We start from the raw sequence: 13,548 nt of genomic DNA, 5'->3' as shown, positions 1-13,548 counted from the left end.
GTAGGAAATAACTTTATTCTTTCTTGAAATACTGTTTCTATCAAAAATGAAAACAACAAAAACCTCAGAGTGACTTAAGTACTAGAATTTACAAAAAAAAAAAAAAAGTATTACCTCATGCCTTAGGGTTTCTTTGGGCAATACTTCTATCACAGACAGAAGAGTTTCCAGCCATGCGTTGCTGACACCTGATTGACAAAGATAAAACATGCCAACTTAACTATCTCACTTACAAATTCAGTTTCAACTTAGCCACTAATATTTACAATAGTATTTAATAGTAAAATGGCAATAATTATTTTTATTACTATTATGAGAAGTTTCTCTATTTTTCTGTCTTAGCCAATATCTGGAAAACATTTATATCTTTAAAAATAATACTGAGGGGCTATCTTTAACCCAAAGTGTGCATTTTTCTTGTACTACAATACTATAAGCATAAATGTTGTAAAAGAAACAAATCTAAGAAAAAAGTGTAAATCATAAGATGAACTAATGGGTCTTCAGGCTTCAAGGGCACTGAATTGTGCGGTTTTTGTACAAAAATAGTCATCGCTATTTTTAGTCACACCGCTGATCAACTCTTAGGCAGCACAGTCTCATTCAGTTATGGTCATCGGCCTAACACGATTCAAATAAGATCACGGTCACGTACAAGAAACAATAAGTACATATACGATTAAGCACGTCAGGCCCCTGACCTGCGTCCCTGTGCTCCAGGTGCAGTAGAATGACTTGGAGGAAGGAGTGGGCATATGTATGAATCGACACTGATTCTTCCTGTAGAATGGTCAAAAATGATACCGCAGCTGTTAACTGCATTTCCACTCCTGCAACACGCAGGACCTCCTGTATAATCAGAAAGAGTGTGCTATTATATAGATGAGAAGTCAGAAATTATAATTTTTTAAAAATCCAAGCTCATAGAAACCAAACATAGTCATATTGTACAAAATAAGTATCTATGACCTTTAAGGATATGTACTTCCTTTTATTACTTTAAGAAAGCGATATTAATCTGCTCCTGATTAACTTATTAGACCACATAACGTTTATATCTATGGGGTTGGCCAAAAAGTTCGTTCGGGGCTTTCTGCAACAGCATATATATATATATATTCAATGTATATAATTTTTTTTTTGGCCACGCCACGTGGCATGTGGGATCTTAGTTACCCAACCAGGAATGGAACCGGCACCGCCTGCGTGGAAGCGCAGAGTTTAACAACTGAACCGCCAGGGAAGTCCCTGGACCACATAAAGTTTAAACGTCTCAGGAATTTACGAAATAACACTCCATTGCTTTATTGCACAAAAATTATAAAAAGTACATAAACATTTAGATAATAGAATAGTCATTTTTAATAGATCTCAATTTCTATTTTGCTCTTTGTATTGTACAGTTTTCCATTCCCACCTACAATAATGTCAAAGCTCAATCACATGTGTTTTTATTACTTGTATTTCTGCTTCAAAAAATAAATATTATGCATTCCACTATAAAAAAGGAATGCACTTGAGATTGTGCAAATGTATTTTCCCCTTTAAACAAGTGACAAGAACACAAATTACTACGAAGTAAATTGTATTTTTAAAAAGGAATTTTTTAAAATATAAGAATGTTTTTAAAAATTAATTATATTCATAGCCATCTCCACTCACCTTTTAAAGTCAAAGCCTACATTAGAATAGTTTAACACATCACAGAGTCAAAAAAAAACCCCTATCTTTCATATAAACCTCACCAGAGATATCACCTATACTTCTCCAGAAGACTGTGAGGGTGTGCATAATGCAAAGGCAGCTAAAAGTCTTTATTTAATCAATTGTGGCAACTACTGGAATTTCCCTTGTATGCCTATTTTATAACTAATAGAGTAAAGTTGGTAGAACAAGGTGGAACTTGCAACAATAAAACAAAGTTTCATATCTGTGATCTTAGGAAAATTGGTCTTTCTGTATTATTTCCTAATATATAAAATGTAAATTATGGCTTCATCTTCTTAGAGATTTGATTGAAATCATTTAAATAGCACTTTTATGGCTTACCAACTTGTGCAAACTGAGCATTTACATAATGACCATTGTACATCCAACTGTCTCCTCTCCACTACCCTTGGATATCTGGTAGGAATCTCATCACCTGAACTGACCTCTCCCCAAAACTGGCTCTTCCTCCCACCTTCTGCTAAACAATCAATGACAACTGTGCCCTCCCAGCTTTCCACCCAGAAACTTCGGGGTCATCCTTAATTCCTCTCAGTCCCTCGCTTACCGTAATCAAATAACCAGTCAATCCTGATCCAAAATCTGACCACCTATCACCTCCACGGCTACCACTCTGATCCAAGCCACCATCATCTCCCGCCTGAATTACTCCAATAACCTGCTAACTAGTCCCTGATTCTATCACTGCCCCTCTACTACTTATTCTCTACAGCAGCCAGAGAGATTCTTTTTAAAAAGTCAGATCACGTCACTTTTCTGCTCAAAACTCTCCAGTGGCTTTCCAACGCACTCAAGGAAATGTCTAAACCTTTTCAATGACTTACAAAGATCTGTTCCCAATTCCCTCTTTTCCCAGATTTCCACATGGTTGCCTCCCTGATCTCTTTCAAGCCTCTATTCTAATGTCACCTTTTCAATGAGCCCTTCCCTGATGACCCTATTTTAAACAGAAAGCCACCCCCTTGCGCCAGCCCTCGCCATGACCCAACGGGTTTATCATCTCCATTGTCCAACATACAACAAGTCCATCCGTTTATGGTCTACCTCCCACATCTAGAACATAAGCTTCATGACTGCACAATTTTTTGTCTGTTTTGTTCACCACCGTATCCCCAACTCCTACAGCACATGGCAGGCGTTCAGTAAGTAATTGCTGGATGACTGAATATCTCTTACCCTTTCACCTAAACTTTCTGCTCTTGACGCTCTCCCCCTTCACACACTTTTTCCACATCTCCTAAAAGGTGGCTTCAAGAGATTTTGAAGTGAGTCCTAAAGATTAGGGATTGGTAGAATTAGACACAAGGCAAAGCAAAAATGGATCACATAGAAATGCATTCTCAATTCTCTTTCTGGCAGGTCAATGAGGAGATATTCCTGCCATCTTCCACCCCAGTGTCTCTGCAACCGTGATTTAGACCATGTACCCAGAGCCCTTGATTCAGTGCGGTGGGACCACTGCCAGTCATCATGACATATATCATTCTACAGCAGAAGGAACAGACCCAGAGCTGTCAAGTATTTTGCTGAAGACCAGCAAGCCTGTAATTGGCAACTCTAAGACTTAACCCTTTGTCAGCCTGATGCCGAAGCCAGGCAACAAATTCTTCTTCACAGACCCTGCACCTCCATTCACCATTTATTAAGGCGTGGCTTCCAACAACCTTAAGATCTGGCAGTGGCTTTACTGTGGCAGATGTTTACGTGGTGGGGTTAATTCCCAGAAAACTGATCCCATATTAGGGTGGCTGATTTTTGTGCTGTGTTTTGTTTAAAACTTTTGTATCATACACACAAATGTCATTTTACAAGTTTTTTCAATCACCAGTCAATTATGTATCTTAAGAGTTCCTAGCTGAAAAGAAAAGGAGAAGGAATGATAAGGCATAAAGCAGAGCAGCAACTGGTCTCTGAAATCAACCTTCCTACATCCCCCGGTTTTACTGTTTCCAAAACAAACATTTGTTCCACACTAACAATTCTGGATTTGGAAAACACTTTTAGAAGATTTGACGTGGCCAGGATACATCACTTACAGGTTTCAGAAGGCACAGCTTTTCTTTAGAAACAGAGAGTGCTTTGCAAAGAAATATTTAAATAAATTGTGAGGGCCACAATGTGCATTCCAGTTCACATGAGTCTGTTGTTTTAAGTTCCAAGAGATGTAATTCTGCCCCTCTTAAAGTCATTAAAGTCCTGGGTTTTGTACGTATGCAAACTTTATGCAAAGGAAGAACATGAGAAGCTCTCCAACTTCATATCTTCTTACTGTATTACTTAGTCTTGACTGCCGCAGCAACATTTGCCCCAACTATTTTGCATTTAATTTTCGAAAAATCCTCAAGTCTTATCAGGATTTGGGTTTTTCTCTTGTTGTGCTGACTTCAACATCTGGGACTGTCCACTGTTAAGAAACCAGCACAGACTAAGAGATTTCATCACTGCTAAAATTCAACTGATTTCTAAACATAGTTTTCTGAAACAGAATACAATAAGAATTCGATACTTACCAGTTAGTGCTCTCCTCCACGGAGTCACACCCTCTGGACAAACATAGTGAGATCCATACTCTCTGGGTAAATAAGTGTGCATCCTCATGGACCTTGGAAGACACTGAAAAGTAAATTCCTCTATTGCTTAAGTGCATGCCTTAACGCCAGTTACCATTCCTCTTACGTACTATGGTATGGCTGGCATTCCAACTTGAATTCCTCAAAAATGAAATAAGACATTTTATAAATGAGTTAATGATACATTTCCGAATTTAAAAACCATTCCCACTCAAGGAAGGAAAATGTACTAGATGCTACTGTGTTTAAATTCATTCTTAAGTTAGCATGAATGGTGCAAGAAAGCATTTTGTAAAACAATGTAATGTCCTTGCAGAGAGGGAAACAGCTGTCGCCAAGAAACCCACATTATAATGCATCAAGAAGATCTTTCTCTTTACAAAACACAACATAGAGAAGCCTAAGTAAATCACTGGCTTACTCCGAAAGAGCAAAGATTTTGGGTTCATGCATTTGGAAACTAAACTTATTAAATAAAACTGGTAAACATATCTACGATAAATAGTGCTGGTTAAAGGTAAAGGAATCCTAAAATTACAAAGTATCTTTGTATATTTTTAGAGATAACATCACTGGTTATTTTGAAATTAAATAATATGGATTTATATATTAAAATACTAAAAACCTAGGACATATAAAATATCTGGGGTTTTGAGGGTCATAAGTGTGGGAATTTTTAGTACCTAACACTAACAGTGAACAACTCTTTTCACTATAAAATTACACTATTTATAAAAGACTTTACAACTGAATTAAATATGAATAATTGGAACATGCCAACTCTAAAGTGCCTTTAACAATTAACTGTGGTATCTCGGTATCTCGCTCTCTTCCCTATCACTGACTGCCACGTTCCACACTTAAGTAAAGGGTGGAGAGAACTAGTTGAGAGCGCTGAAGATCAAAATCGGAGAGGGAAAATAAAGTGGAGGCAGTAGACAGGGATAAAAAGGGTGTGTTTTACCCTTATTTTAATGTGTGTTTCAGTGATTAGCAAGGTTCATGAGGAGGTACACATAAAATATCCCAAAGATCTCTTTCCAAACAGGAAATATCAAGACCAATAGTAACCATCATGTGACTACTGCAAACATGCAATGAAGGATCCAGCCATGCAAAGCCACAAGGACACCAGGAGAAATCAATATATTTCAGTACCACGGTTTTGAAACTGAACTTTGAGCTGGACGACCCAGCCAAGTCATTTTTACACATAATAAATTAGAATCATGGGTAATTTAGGCTTGAAATGTGAATAAAGTCATTTAAAACTTGCAAAGAAAGGATGTGCTTATCAAAGAAATAACTACTTAATGGACACAAGAGTTATAAATAACCATTTCAAATGATCCACTGTAGTCATATTTAATTAAACATCTTTTGAAAAAAATTAGAAACTGTTTCCGGAGGCGGGAGAGGCAGCACTGGAAAGAATGGCAAGTCTCTGTAAGCCAGTAACGCTTCCTTTCCTCTCTAGTCAGTCACAGTACTTTTCCCTTCTATCCTCATCTCCCTCTAATGTAGCCCAATGAAAATCTAATTCTGAAAATATAATTTTAATTTCATTCTCAACTATTTATTAAGTACCAACATCACACCAAGTATTCGGGGAAACTGGAGAAAAGTCAAAGACGTGGTTCCCTACCTTTGAGGGACTGCTATTGATTGTATACGTTCAAATATTGAACAAATAACCATTTAGTTACATTCAAGGCACTGTGCTAGGAGCTGGAGACTTAGCAATGAGCATGGCTAACAATGTACCTGTTCATCCTGTAATTAAAAGTGTGGTGGGCTTCCCTGGTGGTGCAGTGGTTGAGAGTCCGCCTGCTGATGCAGGGGACACGGGTTCGTGCCCCGGTCCGGGAAGATCCCACATGCCAAGGAGCGGCTGGGCCCGTGAGCCATGGCCGCTGAGCCTGCGCATCCGGAGCCTGTGCTCCACAACGCGAGAGGCCACAACAGTGAGAGGCCCGCGTACGGCAAAAAAACAAAACAAAAAAAAAAGTGTGGTAAAATCTAAGGATAAGAAGTACAAGGTGCCATAGAGCATCTGCTGGGTGAACTCCTCTGAGGAAAGGGGACCACTAAGAAGTGACAACTGACCTTGTGAAGAGAAAGAGATAACTAGACAAAAGCTAGGATAAAGGAAGGCAGGAAAGCAAGCAGAGTAGGAAGGCAAGCATTCCCGGCACTGAGGAGTGAGGAGGAGGTTGGTAGATTCCAGGAGCTGAGAGAAGGTCAGTGTGCCTGGAGCACAGAGCGAAGGGGGTGGGGCAGAGGCTAGTGAAGCAGACAGAGCCCAAATCACATAGGGCCTTAGATGCATTAAGCAACAGAATATTCAAATTGTAGTTTTAAATGCTTTGAAATAGCATGCTGATTATAAAGTTGAAAAGGATTAGAAAGCAGGGAGGATGGAAAGGGAGGGAGGTAGTGGTTGAGGATCACTTGAACCCTCATAATAGCTTGGACTAGGGTGGAGGTAGTATTGCTGGAGAGGGGTGGGTGGATTCAATATTTAAAACATAAAATAAACAGGATTGTATAAACAAGTAGTAAAAGACAGGTAGTATCAAGGATGACTCACTCCCCACATCCCTGCTTGAAAGCCAGGTGGATAAGAAGGTTACCCATTAGGATAGGGGACACTCTGGAGGGAGCCCAGATGTCGAGAGGAAATAGCAGGAGCTCGGTTCTGGACTCCCTAACTTTGAAGTGACGTTGAGGTATCCGAGGAGAGAGTACAAACAGGGAATTGTATACACAGTTCTGATACTCTGAAAAGATCTGTTATAAATAAGAATTACTATAGAATAGATAAAATTTATATAGATGATATTTAAGCCAAGGGTGTGTGGATAAGATTGCCTACAGAGCAAATATAGACCAAAAGTGGAGATCTGCTACTGCAAAACAATTTCATCCCAATAAAAAAAAAAAAGGGTGTTGAAGAATTCAAAGTTTAAAAAAGATCCATCACGAGCGTTTTGGCATAATATTTACTTTCAGGTTCTGGACTATTCCTAACACATCATTAGAAAATAATCGATCTGTGTAGGGGTAGAGGTGATGACAGGGTATATGCAGGTATATAAAAAGAAATTATTTGGCATTAATATTGTTCTGAGATTAAATTAAGAAGGAAAAAAAAAAGGAAAGGGAACTTCCTCTTTCAGTAACAGCAGAGTAGGTAATTCTAATCAGCTCTTATGATGACGATAATTTAAAAAGCCGGACAAAATATAAAAATCATCTGTACAAAGGCATATGGAAACTAACAAGGTAGTGGAAAAATTTCGCATCCAAGATCTAAGAGACAATGGAAACCCAGAAAGGTTAAGCATGTAATTTGGGGCCTGGTTTTCCCCTGGAAGCATTTGCTGATTCTAGAAAACGCTCCTGAGAGGCTGAAAACTTAAGCAGCCTTTCTGACAGCCTTACAGAGGCACTGGTAAGCCCCCCAGGATAGGACAAGGATAATCCTAAAGTAGCCCAGAGGTTGGTTCAAGATGGCAGAGTAGAAGGACATGCGCTCACTCCCTCTTGCGAGAGCACCGGAATGACAACTAACTGCTGAACAATCATCGACAGGAAGACACTGGAACTCACAAGAAAAGATACCCCACATCCACAGACAAAGGAGAAGCCACAATGAGACAGCAGGAGGGGCGCAATCACAATAAAACCAAATGCCATAACTGCTGGGTGGGTGACTCACAGACTGGAGAATACTTGTAACACAGAAGTCTACCCACTGGAATGAAGGTGCTGAGCCCCACATCAGGCTTCCCAACCTGGGGGTCCAGCAACGGGAGGAGGAATTCCTAGAGAATCAGACTTTGAAGGCTAGTGGGATTTGATTGCAGGACTTCGATAGAACTGGGGGAAACACAGACTCCACTCTTGGAGGCACACACAAAGTAGTGTGCACATTGGGACCCAGGGGAAGGAGCAGTGACCCCACAGGAGACTGAACGAGACCTACCTGCTACTGTCGGAGGGTCTCCTGCAGAGGCAGGGGGTGGCTCTGGCTCACCGTGAGAACAAGGACACTGGCAGCAGAAGTTCTGGGAAGTACTGCTTGGCATGAGCCCTCCCAGAGTCCACCATTAGCCCCACCAATGAGCCCCACCAATGAGCCCAGGTAGGCTCCAGGGTTGGGTCGCCTCAGGCCAAACAACCAACAGGGAGGGAGCCCAGCCCCACCCAACAGCAGACAAGAAGATTAAAGGCTTACTGAGCCCTGCCCACCAGAGCAACACCCAGCTTTACCCACCACCAGTCCCTCCCATCAGGAAACTTGCACAGTCCCTCCCATCAGGAAACTTGCCTCATAGATAGCCTCATCCACCAGAGGGCAGACAGCAGAAGCAAGAACTACAATCCTGCAGCCTGGGACACAAAAGCCACATTCACAGAAAGACAGAGAAGATGAAAAGGCAGAGGGCTATGTACCAGACGAAGGAACAAGACGAAAGCCCAGAAAAACAACTAAATGAAGTGGAGTTAGGCAACTTCCAGAAAAAGAATTCAGAATAATGATAGTGAAGATGATCCACGACCTTGGAAAAAGAATGGAGGCAAGATTGAGAAGATGCAAGAAATGTTTAACAAAGACCTAGAAGAATTAAAGAACAAACACCTCAAAGAATTAAAGAACAAACAAACAGAGATGAACCATACAGTAACTGAAATGAAAAATACACTAGAAGGAATCAGTAGCAGAATAACTGAGGCAGAAGAACGGATAAGTGACTTGGAAGACAGAATGGTGGAATTCACTGCCACAGAACAGAATAATGAAAAAAGAATGAAAAGAAATGAAGACAACCTAAGAGACCTCTGGGACAACATTAAACACAACAACATTCGCATTATAGGGGTCCCAGAAGTAGAAGAGAGAGAGAAAGGACCTGAGAAAATATTTGAAGAGATTATAGTCGAAAACTTCCCTAACATGGGAAAAGAAATAGCCACCCAAGTCCAGGAATCGCAGAGAGCCCCAGGCACGATAAACCCAAGGAGAAACATGCCAAGACACCTAGTAATCAAACTGACAAAAATTAAAGACAAAGAAGAGTTATTGAATGCAACAAGGGAAAAATGACAAATAACATACAAGGGAACTCTCATAACATTAACAGCTGATTTCTCAGCAGGAACTCTACAAGCCAGAAGGGAGTGGCACCATATATTTAAAGTGATGAAAGGAAAGACCTACAACCAAGGTTACTCTACCCTGCAAGGATCTCATTCAGATTCAATGGAGAAATCAAAAGCTTTACAGGCAGGCAAAAGCTAAGGGAATTCAGCACCACCAAAGCAGCTCTATAACAAATGCTAAAGGAACTTCTCTAAGTGGGAAACACAAGGGAAGAAAAGGACCTACAAAATCAAACCCATAACAATTAAGAAAATGGTAAGTAACATACATATCAATAGTTACCCTAAACGTGAATGGATTAAATGCTCCAACCAAAAGACACAGTCTTGCTGAATGGATACAAAAACAGACCCACATATATGCTGTCTACAATAGACCCACTTCGGACCTAGGAACACATACAGACTGAAAGCGAGGGGATGGAAAAGATATTCCTTGCAAATGTAAATCAAAAGAAAGCTGGAGTAGCAATACTCATATCAGATAAAATAGACTTTAAAATAAAGAATGCTACAAGAGACAAGGAAGGACGCTACATAATGATCAAGGGATCAACCCAAGAAGAAGATATAACAATTATAAACATATATGCACCCAACACAGGAGCACCTCAATACATAAGGCAACTACTAACAGCTATAAAACAGGAAATCGACAGTAACACAGTAATAGTGGGGGACTTTAACACCTCACTTACACCAATGGACAGATCATCCAGACAGAAAATTAATAAGGAAACACAAGCTTTAAATGACACAATAGACCAGATAGATTTAATCAATATTCATAGGATATTCCACCCAAAAACAGCAGATTACACTTCCTTCTCAAGTGTGCACGGAACATTCTCCAGGACTGATCCCATCTTGGGTCACAAATCAAGCCACAGTAAATTTAAGAAAATTGAAATCATATCAAGCATCTTTTGCGACCAAAAGGCTATGAGATTAGAAATCAATTACAGGGAAAATAAATGTAAAAAACATAAACACATGAAGGCTAAACAATATGAACTAAATAACCGAGAGATCACTGAAGAAATCAAAGAGGAAATCAAAAAATACCTAGAGACAAATTACAACGAAAACACGACAATCCAAAACCTATGGGATACGGCAAAAGCAGTTGTAAGAGGGAAGCTTATAGCAATACAAGCCTACCTCAAGAAACAACAAACATCTCAAATAAACAATCTAACCTTACACCTAAAGAAACTAGACAAAGAAGACCAAACAAAACCCAAAGTTACTAGAAGGAAAGAAATCATAAAGATCAGAGCAGAAATAAATGAAATAGAAACAAAGAAAACAATAGCAAAGATCAATAAAACTAAAAGCTGGTTCTTTGAGAAGATAAACAGAATTGATAAACCATTAGCCACACTCATCAAGAAAAAAAAGGAAGAGGACTCAAATCAATAAAATTAAAAATGAAAAAGGAAAAGTTACAACAGACACCACAGAAATACAAAGCAGGCTAAGAGACTACTACAAGCAACTCTATGCCAATAAAATGGACAACCTGGAAGAAATGGACAAATTCTTAGAAAGGTATAAGCTTCCAAGACTGAACCAGGAAGAATAGAAAATATGAACAGACCAATCACAAGTAATGAAATTGAAACTGTTATTAAAATCTTCCAACAAACAAAAGTCTAGGACCAGATGGCTTCACAGGTGAATTCTATCAAACATTTAGAGAAAAGCTAACACCCATCCTTCTCAAAGTCTTCCAAAATACTGCAGAGGAAGGAATACTCCTAAACTCATTCTAAGAGGCCACCATCACCCTGATAACAAAACCAGACAAAGACACTACTAAAAAAGAAAATTACAGACCAGTATCACTGATGAATATAGGTGCAAAAATCCTCAACAAAATAACTAGCAAACAGAATCCAACAACACATTAAAAGGACCATACACCATGATCAAGTGGGATTTATCCCAGGGATGCAGGGATTCTTCAATATACACAAATCAATCAATGGGATACACCACATTAACAAACTGAAGAATAAAAACCATATGATCATCTCAATAGATGCAGAAAAAGCTTTTGACAAAATTCAATACCCACTTATGATAAAAACTCTCCAGAAAGTGCGCATAGAGGGAACCTACCTCAACATAATAAAGGCCATATATGACAAATCCACAGCAAACCTCATTCTCAATGGTGAAAAACTGAAAGCATTTCCTCTAAGATCAGGAACAAGACAAGGATGTCCATTCTCGCCACTATTTAACACAGTTTTGGAAGGCCTAGCCCTGGCAATCAGAGAAGAGAAAGAAATAAAAGAAATACAAATTGGAAAAGAAGAAGTAATACTGTCACTGTTTGCAGATGACATGATACTTTACATAGAGAATCCTAAACATGCTACCAGAAAACTACTAGAGCTAATCAATGAATCTGGTAAAGTAGCAGGATACAAAATTAATGCACAGAAATCTCTTGCATTCCTTTATACTAATGATGAAAAATCTGAAACAGAAATTAGGGAAACACTCCCATTTACCACTGCAACAAAAAGATTAAAATACCTAGGAATAAACCTACCTAGGGAGACCAAAGACCTGTTCTCAGAAAACTATAAAACACTGATGAAGGAAATTAAAGATGGTACAAACAGATGGAGAGATATACCATGTTCTTGGACTGGAAAAATAAATATTGTGAAAATGACTATACTACCCAAAGCAATCTACAGATTCAATGCAATCCTTATCAAATTACCAATGGCATTTTTTACAGAACTAGAACAAAAAAATCTTAAAATTTGTATGGAGACACAAAAGACCCCAAATAGCCAAAGCAGTATTGAGGGAAACAAAAGAGCTAGGGGAATCACACTCCCTGACTTCAGACTATACTACAAAGCTACAGTAATCAAGACAATATGGTACTGGCACAAAAACAGAAATATAGATCAATGGAACAGGATAGAAAGCCCAAAGATAAACTCACGCACCTATGGTCAACTAATCTATGACAAAGGAGGCAAGGATATACAATAGAGAATGACAGTCTCTTCAATAAGTGGTGTTGGGAAAACTGGACAGCTACATGTAAAAGAATGAAATTAGAACACTCCGTAACACCATACACAAAATAAACTCAAAATGGATTAGAGACCTAAATGTAAGACTAGACACTAAAAACCCTTAGAGGAAACACAGGAAGAACACTCTTTGACATAAATCACAGCAAGAACTTTTTTGATCTACCTCCTAGAGTCATGGAAATAAAAACAAAAATAAACAAATGGGACCCAATGAAACTTAAAAGCTTTTGCAAAGCAAAGGAAACTATAAACAAGATGAAAAGACAACCCTCAGAATGGGAGAAAACATTTGCAAATGAATCAACGGACAAAGGATTAATCTCCAAAATATATAAACAGCTCATGCAACTCAATATTAAAAAAACAAACAACCCAATCCAAAAATGGGCAGAAGACCTAAATAGACATTTCTCCAAAGAAGACATACAGATGGCCAAGAAGCACATGAAAAGGTGCTCAACATCACTAATTACTAGACAAATGCAAATCAAAACTACAATGAGGTATTACCTCACACCAGTTAGAATGGTTATCATCATAAAATCTACAAACAACAAATGCTGGAGAGGGTGTGGAGAAAAGGGAACTCTCTTGTACTGTTGGTGGGAATGTAAACTGATACAGCCACTATGGACAACAGTATGAAGGTTCCTTAGAAAACTAAAAATAGAATTACCATATGACCCTGCAATCCCACTACCAGGCATATACCCAGAGAAAACCATAATTCAAAAAGACACATGCATCCCAACGATCACTGCAGCACTATATACAATAGCCAGGTCATGGAAGCAACCTAAATGCCCATCGACGAATGGATAAAGATGTGGTACATACATACAATGGAATATTACTCAGCCATAAAAAGGAACAAGACTGGGTCATTTGTAGAGACGTGGATGGATCTAGAGACTGTCATACAGAGTGAAGTAAGTCAGAAAGAGAAAAACAAATACCGTATATTAACGCATATATGTGGAACCTAGAAAAATGGTACAGATGAACCAGCTTGCAGG

The 13,548-nt window shown here is 38.9% G+C and overlaps 1 protein-coding gene across 1 annotated transcript in view; it reads right to left on the bottom strand.

The window, feature by feature from the left end:
* PPP4R4 (protein phosphatase 4 regulatory subunit 4) overlaps positions 1-13,548 on the bottom strand; it is a 121,005-nt gene that overhangs the window by 52,401 nt on the left and 55,056 nt on the right. Inside the window, exons 4-5 of the mRNA XM_029239695.1 lie at positions 702-849; positions 115-188 (exon numbers count right to left, since the gene is read on the bottom strand). Coding sequence (XP_029095528.1) covers positions 115-188; positions 702-849 — 222 coding nt within the window. The remainder of the gene's footprint in view (positions 1-114; positions 189-701; positions 850-13,548) is intronic.

This window comes from Monodon monoceros, unplaced genomic scaffold (genome assembly GCF_005190385.1).
Source record: "Monodon monoceros isolate NGI ecotype Baffin Bay Population unplaced genomic scaffold, NGI_Narwhal_1 Super_Scaffold_21, whole genome shotgun sequence".
Taxonomy (NCBI): domain Eukaryota; kingdom Metazoa; phylum Chordata; class Mammalia; order Artiodactyla; family Monodontidae; genus Monodon; species Monodon monoceros.
This window is presented reverse-complemented; position numbering and strand designations above follow the sequence as displayed.